The sequence below is a fragment of the Plodia interpunctella genome, chromosome Z, assembly GCF_027563975.2.
Source record: "Plodia interpunctella isolate USDA-ARS_2022_Savannah chromosome Z, ilPloInte3.2, whole genome shotgun sequence".
NCBI lineage: Eukaryota > Metazoa > Arthropoda > Insecta > Lepidoptera > Pyralidae > Plodia > Plodia interpunctella.
Window position 1 is genome coordinate 832,524 of NC_071324.2, and position 16,159 is coordinate 848,682.

Sequence of the window (16,159 nt, forward strand, 5' to 3'; positions counted from 1 at the left end):
CTCATGTCCACTCGCATATACCTATAATGTTTATATACGATAAACCTGTACATGATTCACATTATATAGTTATTATAGTCTATTTCTATTGTGTATTATATCAAAACACTACAGTGTTTTTCAGCGACTGTTGGACGACTGATTTAGCCGGAGACGTTGCATTTTACCGGTCTAAACTTGTTTGACTAAGTATATAAGTTTAGTCTTGTACAGTGCTACTTCTGCGGCCATCATTGATGCCAAAGAAGACTAAGGCTGCGGGCACGAAGTTTGAGACGACGGCGCGTCAGCAACTGTATGACCAAAGCATAAGCACCTCGCACGAACGGCCGGGAGTGAATATCCGCTGAGACTCGTCGCCAGCTTCGCGCCCGCAGCCTTAGCTACCGGACAGACAGCTACGCCTTGCTTCCCTCACCTTATCCGTCCGTCTTCAAATCTGTAGTTAACTTAAGACCTTTTCTCTACGTTGCAATTAACTTTTTAATTTACCATAGATTCGGGCATAGTTGGTGCTATTGAAATCTCGAATCGCAATTTCCGAAAACACTTGGGCAGTTTTCTATTAACTACTTTTAGCTAGGTTATGAGCACTTTAGGAGTCTTATATGTATCAATTTAAATAACGTTTAGGCGATAAGAAGTTTCTAAATAAATTCTTTGAAACTGTATTACTTTGTTTTTTTTTAACACTAGACCCGATCAAAATAAATTTACATACCCACCGTTATAATGAAAACTAAACGTGAAATTGTCAATTCCATAGGTCAGTTAGTAAAGGTCCAAGTCAAAGTTTATTATTACAATGCATTGCTATTTTGCATTATATACCTATTTGCTGCATTAACTATAGGCCCATGTAAATAATAAGTTTGATGTTTCTTTTACTCCTTCACAAAAACTTAATAGAGGAAAAGTGCCAACTGACTGGTAAACAATCAATTCTTCAGCTTTATTTTGTAAACACTGTGACGTAGGTATATTAAATACGCTAGATTCATTTCCAGTATGTTTCGCGCCCTTTCAATAACCTTTAATGGAACGGATTGCTGGGGTTTCGCCACAATACGTGTTATTAAACATTCAATTAAGGAAATTAGGCCTAGTCTACACGCGATGAATTTCCACTTTACTAACAAAAACCTACTATAATAGTCTTTTATTTCTACATGTATATAATAAGACTGGAGATTTTGAACGCGCTTATTTTTCGAGGTAATTATCTAGCTAGCCACTTATCGCTCCTGTTTCAAAAAATATTGCCGTGGGCGGTGGCCTAATTAAAAAAGCTACAAGGTTCCGGTTGTATACATGTGTAGCCAACAAGAAGGGCATTCGTAGAGTATATAAAAGTCAAAGTAAAAGTGTTGTTGTATAGGGAGGTAAAATCTATGTCAGTAATGTTTTCAAAGATGGCATGTTGCAAACTATCGAGTTTGGACGTCTTGACAGGCTTAAAGTCGCACAATGCGCATCGTATGAATTCCCATTAAATTTGGCAGGTAGGTACCACAGATTGTAATCAAAGTACCTAAGACTGGCATAGGCGCGAAATACATGCTGAGATTGATAGTTGTCTCTTTATATCTGTTTGTTTTACATTATCATCTTCCCGATGAAGTCGTATAAGGAGATGCCTTTATAGATTTCATAAATAAGACCTTTAAATGTTCCATTTGTCCCTCGCAGTTGCGAGGGAACCAAAAGGTAAAGAGAGATAGACATTCAGGAAAATTAAAAGAAATAAAGAGTTATTCTCAAATAACTCCATCGAAAATCCTTTCCAAAGAAAGATAATTAAATTTTACTAACAGTCTGTCAATCACATTTCACATTGTCCAACATAATATATATTTTATGCATTTGTGAAAATAAATATATAAACCTACAAATCATGACACTATTTTGACCAGTTGAGTAAAAAAGTTAAATCCTGAAGATAAAATTTAAATGCATTATCAGAGAGGCGTCGATGTGCGCTTGGGTTTAGCTAGATAGGGCGTGCGGAGAACGTAACATACATAGCACGTTAGATAAGCCCGGTGCACACTCGACGAGATAAACTGATCAATTCATCGGAAGATACGCTATCTGCAGAGCTGTACTATCTTGGCTATTCGTTGCAAAATCTTGGAGCGCAGTGTGGCGGTCGCGATACTATGGAGTGTGATCTGCGGCGATGTATGACCAAATTAGGATAAAGGTATTTAATTTTAAATAATTTATTTGTTTTGTGTATTTTGTAAGGTAATGTTTCTTTTGTAATTTATGCTTCGGAATTCTCCCCTTTCGGAACATAAATTACAAACAAACACACACAGATGTTTTTTGATACCTATGTGCATTTTTATCTTGTGCTCTTTGCGAAGTGTTTGATTTGATAAACATTTCTGGGATTATGCAATTTGAGATTTGTTATTCAGAGCTATCGAATGTGGAAATGAAACATATTTGCGGGTATGTATTGGATCTCGTTACTGCCAGCTAACGTTAGTGTCAAATACACCTAAGTGGTTTATTTATTTTTCAATGAAAGTTGTGACTTTCCTCAATTCCCAATAATATTGTATAATGTAAGTTATTATTTAAGTGAAAGTTATTACTTAAATAGTTGTCTCTGTTTATTCTTTAAGTATCTCATATATTCGTCTAGGATTCTGTATGCTTGATTTTCGAATAGTTCTTACTCAATCGACATCGAGCGCAATGTTGCTCATAATAAACGTATTACATTAGACCTACTTAACTAAATTTTAATAATTCGTTGGTTTTATTTAATATCACTATTTTATTTCAGTTTATATTATAAATTAGGCCAGGCCCAGTTACGCTCGGGTGTACCTACCTTCTCGGGAATCGTAATAATAATTATTGGTGAAATGCGTACCTACAAAAGTCCGTTAATTTTTAAGTTTATCGCGCTCATATACCGACAGACGCGACTTCTTTATGTAGTATATGTAGACTGTGACTTCGTACTGTAACAACCTGTATATAATTATATACTTAATTATGTAATTATATTTCATAATAGGCTTTTCAAATGCCTTGACAATGTTGCCCAGAGTTGGATGAACTGGCCGCTGGCCCGCGCGCACCTGTGCTCGCTGGCTGCAGCGCTCAGCTTCCACAGCACCTGGCGCGTGCCGCGCGACGGGTACCGTTACGGCGCTCCGATGTACGGGGTAGTCCTCACGGCAATGCTGGTGCTGCTGGCCCCGCTGACGCTGCTGCAGCTGTCGGTGGGCCAGCTCAGTCAACAAGACACTGTCGGCGTTTGGAGGGCTGTACCCTTCTTCAAAGGTTGGCATTTATTTTATCTTTTTAGTTCATCAACAGGCATCTGTGGCACCACTCACATTAAAAGTGATATTTTGTGTAATAATTAAACAAACTAATTTATATTAAAATAGCTGCGTCCCGGGGCTTCACTCCTGTGGGAATATCAGGATAAATAGTGCTTTATGCCACTTAATAATATTTTAGCTTTATACTGGTAAAATAATTTTGGAAATCAGTCGAGTTGTTTCGAAGATTACAACCTATATACACTGAATACTTGCCTTTTAAAATATTTGTTCCTAAAAGGTGCACTCAGTATTGGTTTAAGTGTACTCAAAATTGTTGCATTTCTGGGGATACACTTCTCCACTAATACTCTTATCAGATACTAGAAGTTGCCCGGGGCTTCGCTTCCGTGGGAATTTTGAGATAAAATACAGCCTGTAAGCCCATAGCAATTTTGGATTATGTGATCTTATGGTGAAAGAATTTTTGAAATCGGTTCGGTAGTTTCGTAGATTACCGTACTCAAACATACAAACACACGAACGCTTACCTCTTTATAACAATAGTATAAATAAAACATAGCATCGCTAAATTTCAGGCGTGGGCTACTTGCGGCTGCTGGCGTCGTGCGCAGGCGCAGTGTACACTGTGGTGTACGTGGCGCTGCTCATCACGTACTTCCTGTACACCGCCAACCACGCCATACCATTCGCTGAATGCAGCCATTACGTGCTTACAGAAGAGGTGATTACAATGACCTATATCACTTTTGAAGGTTTCGTCTATCTCTGTGCCAAATTTCATCAAAATCGTGTTAGTAGTTTTTGAGTTACATTACAAACAAAAACACAAACATTTTCTCTTTATAATATTAATATGGAGTGTGGACTACCTATAATGATAAAGCCATTAATATTCTGTTGGATTAAATGACTTTCTAATTGACTTGAAACTTTCCATATTTAATCACAGGGCCAAATGTTGTAACTGTAACCCGCATATTGCTAAGCAAACTCATACAATCACCACTTAATATTAATGTTATCCCGTGAACATGCTTTATAATTAGACAAAGCTCCTGTGAACCCTCTGGCATTGCAGCTTTTCCTGGACGGCGGTTATCATCATATCGAGTGTGTTATTGCAACACTGGTTTCAGATTTTATTCAAGTCGCCTAAAGGTATCTGACATGACTTTTACGATTACTTACCGCCATCCAGTGGCAGGTTGTCGCATGCACACCAGTGAACTAAACTGTCCACCAGTGCAGGTTTCCTCACGATGTTTTCCTTCACCGGACCAAGTGGTGGACAGCGGTGATCATACCAACTGTTGACCAGATTTCTCGCTTGCAGTATTTCATAAATATGAATACCTACTGTGAATAATTTATTGAATTAAATTGTTATTTCAGGTTGGAGACCAAAATCTCTACAACGGAACCAGTTGTTTGAAGTAAGATTTTATTATACTGCTTAATTTGTACACTATACACAATCAATACAGGTAGCATTCGGTAAAGACAAAGAAAAAGATTATTTATTTGCAAAAACATGAGTTTACATTTTTTTGCAATGTGGTGTTAGAAGAAAAACTTAATCCTACATGTTCCACCGTCCACGGGTGTGCAAATTTAAATGGAGAACATGCTGTCATCCCGCAATACAAAATCGAATAAATAAAAGTAACTAAATTAACTAAATCTTTATCTAAATCTATCATTAAAAAAATCGTTCAAATTATAAACATTTATCAATCAGAGGACCTGAGGTGCTTTCTAAATAAATTTTATTTCTGATCTTTAACTTGTTGTTGAATTTTGTCATTTATTTTAGGTGCCATACATACAATACTTTTACTAAGCAATGCCGTTTTAGAGGGTGTAAACATAGTCTATAATTATCCCGATGATTCCTTAACACAACATCACAAAGGCATGGGAATAAATGAGCGTTACATTTAACAAATATTGCAACCTCAAGTATGTAAACTGAAGGAAGTGTTAGAATTTTATGTTGTTTAAAAAGCAGCTGACAACTATCAATACATTGTAAACTAAACATTGCGCGAATACAACCTTTTTTGCATTTTGAAAGCTAAATCCTTGTCTGTAAAATTTCCCCAGAAAATTATTCCGTGTCTAAGATCTGATTCAACCAAACCGTGATATGCGGTAAGAAATACAGAAAATGTAATTGTTTCAGTTCAACATTCCTGAGCCCGGCAAGCGAGCAAGCGGAATACTTCATTGCCATGTTGCTAGTTATACTAGTGCTTTGGATAATTTTTCCTTTTCTGTAAGTAACATATTATATAATCAGTAAAATTTATTGAATAAGTAAAATTTACAATATAAATCAATATTAATTCACAACACACATTACAATACATTATTCGAAACTTAGTCAAAAAGACTGCCCCGTGACGTGAGAGAGCGAATATAATAAAAAAAGCGGTATAAGAAAAGTGTTTGACTTTGGCGCTATGAAGTAATTAAATAGTGTTTTTGAGAAAATACACAAAACCGTAGAAAACTGTAAGGCGCCGACAATCCAATTTTTAAATATTAATCTAACGTCAATTTGTCATGTTAATTTTAATCAAATTAAATCCATCCATTCCAGACTGTTTAATCCAGTAAAAACGATGAAACACGCCTTATACCCGATGGGGCCAATCGTTCTACTGATTTCCATCGTGGTTCTGGTTAACATTGGCGACGTCCACGGTCTGGCTGCGATGGAATGGGAGTGGAGGGAGCTGGGACACCCGCAGTTGTGGTTCGCGGCGGTCACTCAGGCGCTGTGGTCTTCTCAAGTTGCTGGGGGTTATCTTGTGTCCGCGGGAGACACAATCTATGCCACAACAAGTGTCCAATGGTGAGTCGACTCTTATATAGCACAGTTGAAAATTTGAACATCTAACCCCCTAACTTAAACTTAGACTCACTTGCATGTTGAAAATTTGACTTCAGATTGCTAATCCTACCAGTAAAATTCTTATTGTTGGACATTTAGCAACCTATGGTTAAAATATTTATCCCGAGTTTATTCTGTTAACACGCAAGCGGGCTATAACCCATATGGATCACACAAAACTTAACTATTCATATTTTGCACTAATAAAACAACAAATATATTTTTTTACATTTTACAACTTCTTATATGGCTGGTTGAGAAAATCTAGTGTCGCCCAACAATTAATAAATAAATCTCTGATCAAAAAAATATTATTAATATATATATCCATGCCATCTGAATGGCGAGACATGCAGATCGAAAATATTGTTTATGTTTTACGTAAGTAAATGTTTAATTAGTTAATTTAATTAGTTTAATTAATTAATTCGTTAAATGTTCCAGGTCAACGCTGTTCTTCACAGGCAGCAACATTGTAGCTTCTTGGTGCTGTCTGGTGTTCTGGGCGGCGGTGGGGGGCGGGCACCGGGACGTGACGGGCGCAGCCGCGCTGGTGATAACGTACCAGGTCGCGGAGGACTCACAGCTCAGCCTCGTCTGGCCATTGCTGGTCTTCGCTGCCCTCATCCTGTCCGGCATCATTACCATGGTAAATTCTATAAATATCAACAGGCTAGTTTCCAGTTGTCAAAGTAAACAACGCGCGTGTTAATCCCTAGTGTTGTCGTCCACTTACAATGGTAAGTGGACACCACAGCCAACCGACGACAACACCACGGGCATGTGAATAAGCTGCTTAACTGCTTGGTAGTGTGAAAAACTGACAAACAGATTCTTTTACAATAAATAAAATCAGTTGTCATAAATAAAAATATTTTTTACACGTTTCCTGTATTCAAGTCATCATTACTTCAACTCTTTACTATAGCAGTTAATGAAAGCTTATGGTCCATTGTGCCAATCACAAAGACAGACACATTCCTTAAAAGTAGCCCATTAGAACACTGAATAGAGGACTGACGCACACGCAACCCGAAATTGTTATGTGTGATCGGCCGTGCTGCGCCTGCCTTTATATTTACTAAGGGTGGGTTGCGCCGTCAACTTTGATGCAAATTTTAACGTATAATATATGCTATAGTGCGCAGACGCAAAATACGCCATTTTATCTATTGTTTTTAAGTTGTTCAGTGCCTGCGCACCGAGGCCGTTCCTACAGCTATAGCTCAGTACGTAGTATAAAAAAATCACAGATTACAATTAAAAATTAAAACTAAATTATAAATACTAAATGAATTTAAATAAAAAATTGATACTAAATCCGCCGTCGTCGTGCGGTAAACTTTCTTCTCTTTGTATGGCTAAACTCAAACGTTGGCAGAAATAGTCACCAGCCCTTGTATCCCCGGAGACATCGACCAGGCGTGCGGAAATTTCTTTGTAAAGCGAACATTACATATCTGTGAGAAAAATAGCCACAGGACGCAATCTTCACCGCATGTTAATGTCAGCCCATGACGATCTTGTGGAGCGATTGTGACATGAGCGATTTTATTCGACCATTCACCCATATTCAGTGGCTGTAATGTCCTGAACTATAACCATTTCAATGCCCATTGTTCAATTCCATCGATTTAACTTGGAGATTTATTATGTAAAGATTCGCCACACACCTCACAATAAAATAGTTATATAACAATTAACAACAATATCGTGTTAGTTAATCTACGATATATATATATATATATATATATATATATATATATATATATATATATATATATATATTTAAGTAACAAACTTTTTCTGAACCGGTGAATTGAATAAATTTAATTTTTAAATTACTTTAGTCAGAAGTAATAAAAATTCGTCCGGTACTTTTTGTAGTAATCGAATTTTTGAAGAATGTAATAAGACGGGACAGGTGAACTTATTTTTTTGTAATGATGTTGATTCAATTGTAAAGAATAAAATATACCTATTTGTTTACAATACGTGTCTCGTTTCAGCTCATTCTGCTCTACCCGCTATACGACCGCTTGCGGCGCATCGGCGGTTACAAATGGCGTGTCCTGAGCACCGCATTGTCTGGCGTCGGTGCTGCAGCTGCCGTTGCCACCCTGGCGGGCCGGTTGCCTGCCCTGGCGGTCATAGAAGACATAGCGGTGCCGCTGCTTGTCAGCATTGCTACCGTGTTGGAAGTGCTCGCCTTTGTACGCATTTATGGTAAGATAGATTATTTATAGGTAATATTATTATAGACTAACTGCGCCCCGGGGCTTCGCTCCCGTGGGAATTTCGGGTTCCCGTGGGAAACTATGTGTTATTCCAGGTTATATTCTAACCGTGTATCAAATTTCATAACAAACCGTACATCCCCAGAATATATACGCTTTAGAGCTACGAAGGCAAATGACAGTTTTATTTCAAATTCCAGGCGAGAAGAATCTAATCGAAGATATAGAGTTCCTGCTCGGGAGAAAACTACCCCAAGTTTGGCGCTGGGGGTGGTACGTGGCTCCTGCCGTCATCACCCCCCTGCTAGTCTGGTGGACAACGGCCGAGCTCTTAGACTCCAGCTGGGTGGACCCTCCCTGGACTTCTACCGTCATCTGTGCTACTCTTGTGTTGGAGATTATAATTTTTGTTGTGTTTGCGACAGCGGTCGTGTTGAAGCAAGTGCAGTACGATTTTTTCGAGGTAAGTTCACTATGATTGTTCTAGTAGAAAAGGTCAAAGATAAGATGCTTTTGAATGTGATCAAATTTCAAGAGATAAATTTCGCTTTTAGCTTCGATAATGTATGTTTTAATATAACGACCAAATTGTTAATATGGCGCCTATTCTATTCCGAACACATTACAATACAATTTTTAAAAATTAAATTGAATGCAGGAATAAATAGCAGCTTATTGGTTAGTTGAAAAACCAATAAGCTGCCAATAATTCCATCGGAATTATTGTATCTCAATTTTAGTCCACATTTAGTTACTACTACACTATTAAAAATGTCGACACTGTTCTCTCAATCTACAACTAGATAATAATAATAAATTTTTGTTTCGTTCGCACATAGATTTTTTTAATTTAAAGATGATAATTTGTTGGGAAATACATTTTATGTAGTTATTTGTATTCATATGGAATATCATCCACCATCCAGATCAACAAAAAGAAAAAAAATTACATTAGCGCGCGAATTACAAAACAACATTGTTTGGTCGTTATCATGTTACAGTGGACGAAGTGAGGGTTTGCATTAAACTTCTCAGCATCGAATCGATTCGAAGTGAGACTCAACGAACCAATCACATTGCGCCATTATGACACAACGACAACCACACTGCAATGTGATTGGTTCGTTGAGCCTCACTTCGAATCCATTCGATGCTGAGAAGTGAAATACAAAGCCGCACTAACCGCTCAGACCTCAACTGCGCAGAGTACTATTGAGCTGTGACCAGAGGAAAACACATAGCTAAAAGTGCTTTTAAAATTCTGGTCTCATGCTACTTTGTCGCCGGCTAAGCGATTACTGTATAATTACGCAAATCAGTCCTAATTGCCTTATACAAATGTCCTTATAACTAGTGTACCTTATAATTATGTTAAGCAGGCTCTGCGAAGTTCTCTCTATGCCATTGTGATTTGTACAGTTCAACACCTGACCCTAGTGAATATGTTTTTGTGTTTGAATAGTCATAAGATAAAGTTATTTGTATTACCATACTTATGATTAACTAACATTTGCCACTTTGTTAACACCGCATTTATCCACGACTTCGTCTCGTGCGGTAATCGTCAAAATTCCGTCCGTAATTTCTCGTTTTCATAGGAATATTGGAATATTCTCTTCTTGTGCACACCTAATGGGCATGCGTTCACTCGTACACATGTAAATATGTAATACGTAAATACATACAACCGTGCTTCATACGCATTCGGTGTGCACCAGCCTCAAACGGTTTCTTTTTGACAAAAGATATCTGTCCTATGTCTTGTTAAACGCTAATATTGGGTTCAGCCTTCGCTACGACCACGTCTGGCCTTGTGTTATGTCGCAAGTGACTGACGCTTCCGTCGAATTTTCTTTTCAACGCGAATTTTCCTCATCTCAGACCATCTACTATTAAGGTTAGAGTCATGACACATCTTGCATATGATATGGGCTTCCTGCGACACTAGGACGTTAGGTTCCATTGTGTTCACACCTTGGGGATATTGGGGCTCATAGTCATGAGATAAGTGGATGGGTTAGTTTGTTAGTTCATCGGTTCGACTTCTTTGATTTCAAAAAGCAGTATTGGATCGATGTGATTTAGGTAAGTATATGGTATGGAGATAGTTCGAGAGCTAGATAGTGAACTACTTTAGGCTACTTTTGACCTCGATTATATATCATGCTATAAACTATCATGCTAAAATAACGCTGTAATCATTTTATTTTAAATAGACAGGGTTTCAAAAAATCTTTTAGGGAGTATATTGGTAAACATTATCCAAAGCCAATAAATTGTGTTCAGCAATGTACTCGTACTTCCAATTTTGAATTGATTTCAAATAAAACGCTTACATCTTTCATTTTTGCGTAATTGATGACCAGGTTTATTATTATTTTAGTAATATTTCTTTTCCTAATTTATCTAAGATGGTTGGAGTGATTTAACATATGATTCATGATTTCAACATATGATTATTTGAAAAGTATATTCAAATATTTTTAGAGGTTATAAATTGTAGCCTATTCCCTCGCCTTGAGAAAGACCCTGTATATCCAGAAGCTGCAAGCCTCATTCAAGCCGTCCCGGCACTGGGGCCCCAGGGACCCCATCACTCACTACTACTGGTTGGCGCGAAGGGACGAGGGGAGGGGCGGGGACACCTACCACCGCCCGCGGCACTCACTGAACGACACTGTGCCTTCCGTCACCAAACACTTGGAGGTAACGATTCTTTCTTATCAAATCTGTTGTTACCCCTTCGACGACCTCCAGATTCACTCCACACAGAATATCAAATCAGCGCCGCCATTCAGACGGAACACAGTGCACAGATAGTAAACACAAGGCCGCAAGGAGGAAGATAACCACGAAGAAAAAATATAATGCTATTTCTTTAATTTGTAATGATACACGCAACAGATGACTGTGGCGTTCGCGATTAGTGGTATATGTAGCAGAAATAGGCTGAAATAATGACGTCTGGGTTGAAGAATATCAGTGGCGAAGCGGTTCTTAAATGACTCCACCACTTTCCGAATGAAATTAGTCCCGTCCTTAGACAGCCACAACGAAGGTTCTAGGTTTGAACCCCGGTTAGGTTGGATTTTTAGCTATATATATATATTTTAAAATATATTACCGTTGCTATTAGTATCTAATAATACACGTCTCCGAATAACTTTGGGGCTGACCCAATCTATCTGATTGGTCGCCATCGCCACTTTAACATCTGTCGATTTTTCTATTCGATAAAAATAAAATATGATCAATTGTAATGTTTCACGAGTATTCTTATTGCCTAATTTATTATTCGCGTGATTGAACAGTCCCTAGTATTGTTTCGACATGGTGTGTCGTAAAAATTCATGTTATATTGCCTTCTGGTCCGTAACTTCCTCGGAGTTATTTATATAAATACTTGAAGGAAGTTACATAAATATTAGTTATGATACTTTTTTTAAAGAAATTATACGTGACTCTGCGCTTCGGCGTAAGAGCCGGACTCGACCGAAGCTGTGCTATGCTGTGCAAAATGAGACTAACTTTCGATCAATTGAATATCGTTTGAATTATCATTAGTTACAAATTATATGAATAATTTTATTGGAAATACAACTTTTATTTTTATTTATTCATTCAAATTTTGACATTTTTAATAATGATGTAATTTCGTCCTCCAAATTTTTAATATATGTATAAGACTTATATTTGTTAATTGACGTCCTTGGAGAAAAGGTTGCGGTGAAGTTTTGTTGCGCCGCTTCTTCTTCACCTGCGCTTTGGAAGCCGGCAGTAGACTTAGTTTAAGTAATTTTTTGACGTCAATAAGTGGTTTATATCATCCTAAATTGAATAAAGAATTTTGAATTTGAATTTGAATTGGTATATATAGGTCGCGCAGTGGCCCGTGCTGGGACGGCCTAAAACGGTAGAATTTAGTAGCTTTTTTGACAGCATAGCACAGCGCTTCTAGTCGAGTTCGGCCGTAACGATCTACAATGTAAAGATCGTTGTAGTGAATTCGGCTCTTTTATAATGTTCTCGCCAAGTCCTAATGATTAATTTTGTATACCATAATTCGTAAGACAGCTAAAGATTTTTTCACAAGTTTTCTCCTTAACACTAATTTGGTATTAGGTAGGCTAGTTTTAGGCGCGGAAGCGGTGGTGGTGTAATGGTTAAGACGCCCGCCTGTGGATCGAAAGGTCCCAGGTTCGAATCCTACTCGTGCCACATGAGTTTGTATACCAATCTGACTCATGTATAGTAGTTTTCATCGACCACCACTTGCTTCCGGTGAAGGAAAACATCGTGAGGAAACCTGCCCACTGGTTGATTATTAACTTGTGTGTGAAATGGAGAAGGCAATGGCAAACCACTCCATTACTAATACCAAGAAAATTGTTGTGTGTGTATAATTGTACTAATAATGACCACGACCCTCACCCATGTGGAATACGAATATAAAGAAGAGGCTAGCTTTAGGCTAGGTACTTATTATTTTCGCAAAATATTATCTTCAGGAAGACTTTTCTTTATATCTTCCAGGTCCTCGCTGAGTCCAAGCCACGCTCCAACTCAGACGACTGGTTGTACACCATCCAGAGACGGAAGCACCTGGAGGAGACCATACAACAGCTGTTCCCGAAATCCCGGTCCAAATCCCTGGACTGGGCGGGCGCGGGGAGGCACAGGTCCAGCAACATTTACCTCACGCCTCTGGATTCCCTCGCGTCTCTCAAAGAGGACAATAATAATGTAGTGGATATTAAGAATCTTGTTATTGATAGAGCTAAGTGATTAAATAAGGAAAACTTTTGAAATTTATCATTTTTATGCGTGCGAAAAAATATGAGAAAACTGAAGATTTTTACGCTAAAATAATAACAGAGGGATATATGAGTATTAAGCGACTTCGCCCTTAAAGGTGGAATTTACGGAGATTTTTTTCTTGTACTTTTTTTGTTTTTTTTTTAATTTTTTTTTGTTATATTTTTTTAAACGTGGAGAACCTATAGACTTCCAAATTTATGAGCAGTTTTGATGTCAATAAATAATTCCGCGACAGTTATACGCTAAAAATTATAGGAGTATAATACATATAATATTTACAAAAATATAATAAGCATAAACTTAATTATGACAAATCGGGTTATTTTCATAACTTTATTAACTATTAGTATGCTATTTAATAATAACATCGTTTCTATACAATTATAATACAGTTTTAACTCTAGAAAGAAAAGACATTTCGAGAAGTACTTAAGTTGACTTAGGTACTATGTGGTCAATGACCTGCTCGAGTACACACCGCAGTATGTACCAAATCTGTGAATATGATTGATTTCTGTATTATCCGTGTGTCCGAGATAACGGCATGTTCTACAAACGAGTTGCTTTAAACAAATGTTCCTATTTCATGCAAAAACAAATACAGTCCGCGAACAAAGTCGCGTGCATCTATCAGTAACGTAATCATTATAATTTAGGCAACTAATGTCTTAAACATCGGGTATTATTATCGTTTTTCTTTTTGTTGATCTATGCTTAAATTCAATTATTATACTACCGGCGACACTATCGCCGTACTCGGCTAGATGCCGACGCGAATGGATGAATATTGGTAGTTTGTTGAATTGATTTTATTTACCACAATTATTAAAAACCAACAATGTACGCCGAATCGGGCAAGTTAGACTTACTGGTCCGCACATAAACCTTCCTCAGAAATTCCTTCGAAAGGAATCTATTGGTGAAACCGTACAAAATTCCGTCCGTCGGTAGGTTTTAAGTTTATCGCGACAGACGTCTGTCTGTCGTCATACAGACAGACGTGACAGAGACTTCTTTTAATAATATTTGAATTTATGTCAAGTTTAATATCTATCTCGACCGGGCCATGTAGTTATTACGTTGTATAGTCGTGTAGTCATGTTTATTTAATCACCTTGCATATTAATATACTTCGACATTATTGCCATTTTCCTAAACCGTTTCGTGGAATTCAAAAAAATATGTTATTGAGCATCAAACACCAAAAAATAGAATCTCACTAATGGTCGACTTTTTTGGTAATAAAAAGAAATAAAATCATAAACTCGGACTATGTTCGCGGTCAAAAGAAGTCATAATGTTTTTCTGCGATTTCGTTTCTAAAAGTTATGTTTGAATTCATCGTTATCGGCCCAGTAGGGTGTGTTGGAAATGTTGTTTAGTAATCCATTGAAACCATAGAAATTGGTTAATTAAAAAAAATAGATATATATATTTAATACATATCATAAATAAAAGAAATCAATTATTTAATGACATCGGCAATTTCTATGTGCAAATATATTGATTGATTTAGATATTTTTGCGACAAATTACCGCATATCGATTCAACCATTTTATGGCACAAACATATATATTGATGTGACACGAGTAGAATTCTAACCAGCCGGTAGATCATAAACCCCTTCGGTAAGAGTAAATGATAGAAATAATATAATAATAACTTGAAGTTTCTTGCATTATTTGAAACTTGAAGTCCTTTAAAATATAAAAAGTCAAAACCTACTTTATTAAAGTATGTTTTGTCCTTATCATTTTGTAAATATTTGTCATTGACAGAACCAGACAAGTCATGCTCATATTTGAATGACGCGGTGGTAACCCGAATAGGTACATCCGGTTCGTTAGATATACGTATCAGCTAAATGCGACTACAAAAATACGCGATACAGTGTTTGTAAACACAACTGCCTTTTTCGCGTGGGTCGGTTATAAACAAACAGATTCACCAATGGACGTCATCGGCCAACGCTGACCATCGTAATGAAGACAAATACGCCGTTTTGATTCTGGGCACGTCTCAAAGCTGGTGTGGCGAAGGTCGATTGAGGTGGATGGCGTTTTGGGCAATTCTGCATTCGACCACACGACCTGACGCGTGTGGTCAACTGGTTAAAACTTTGAAAAAAATAATACACTGATTTAACATAGAAAAACATAGAAAATTAATGTTACCTAAGAAAATACATTTTAGTCTATTTGAATTATTAAAGTCATGTAAACAATGGTGTTTTACCCACTATGTAAAAAGAGGCTGTCTGAATGTAGCACTGAGTTACATATTTTCTTATTGCGTCTAAATAAGAACTAACAATTGGTGAATGTTGATACTATTATAATCTCATCGTTAACAGAATCGACGCCCTGCTCGACTCACTAATGTCTGGCGGACGTGCCATTTCAAACCCTCCACGCAAAAAGACGGGTGTCTTTGAAAACAATTACGTTTTGATACGACCAAGGTACAACTATAAAAGATATTTTATTAGTATTTGAATTACTTATAAAATATTACTTATTTGCCATCCCAACGTGACTCAAATAAAATAAAACAAGACTTACTTAAGTAAAATGTCACAACAAAACAATTAATTACCGATCTCTATTACGACTACATAGCTGTGCTAGCAGAGCGCGCGCGCCATGTTGTTTCGCCGTTCAATAAAAAAAAAAAAATATAATAAGTAATGAGAAGCTCAAGCATTTGCTAAACCAGAAAATTGGCGCTTCCTCCTAGTACTGCCAAAAAGGGGATACTCACGTAGTTTAGGGTTGATATTATCAAGGATGACAAGCGAGACACTGGTCTGATAACTAAGGGTGCCGACGACCTTGCTAATTAGAGGAGAAAAAGTAGAAATGCGGACGGTAGGCTTCGACGCATTATGACGGCGGAT

General features: G+C 37.3%; 1 protein-coding gene across 1 annotated transcript; it reads left to right on the forward strand.

The window, feature by feature from the left end:
* Window positions 1–2,029: 2,029 nt before the first annotated feature.
* On the forward strand, window positions 2,030–13,378 carry LOC128683254 (sodium- and chloride-dependent glycine transporter 1-like). The gene is made up of 11 exons (XM_053768678.1): window positions 2,030–2,203; window positions 3,066–3,303; window positions 3,887–4,032; window positions 4,704–4,744; window positions 5,494–5,586; window positions 5,914–6,168; window positions 6,652–6,856; window positions 8,217–8,433; window positions 8,645–8,907; window positions 10,986–11,150; window positions 12,978–13,378. Exons 1-11 carry the CDS (start codon window positions 2,180–2,182, stop codon window positions 13,227–13,229), a joined length of 1,899 nt encoding a protein of 632 aa, XP_053624653.1. The 5' UTR covers window positions 2,030–2,179; the 3' UTR covers window positions 13,230–13,378.
* Window positions 13,379–16,159: the final 2,781 nt, after the last annotated feature.

Excerpts from the sequence above, each read along its gene's own strand:
- LOC128683254 (XM_053768678.1), top strand. The coding sequence starts at position 2,180 with ATGTATGACCAAATTAGGATAAAG. Across the intron at positions 2,204-3,065 it reads ATGACCAAATTAGGATAAAG|AGTTGGATGAACTGGCCGCT; the intron begins GTATTTAATTTT and ends AATGTTGCCCAG. Across the intron at positions 8,908-10,985 it reads TGCAGTACGATTTTTTCGAG|AAGCTGCAAGCCTCATTCAA; the intron begins GTAAGTTCACTA and ends CTGTATATCCAG.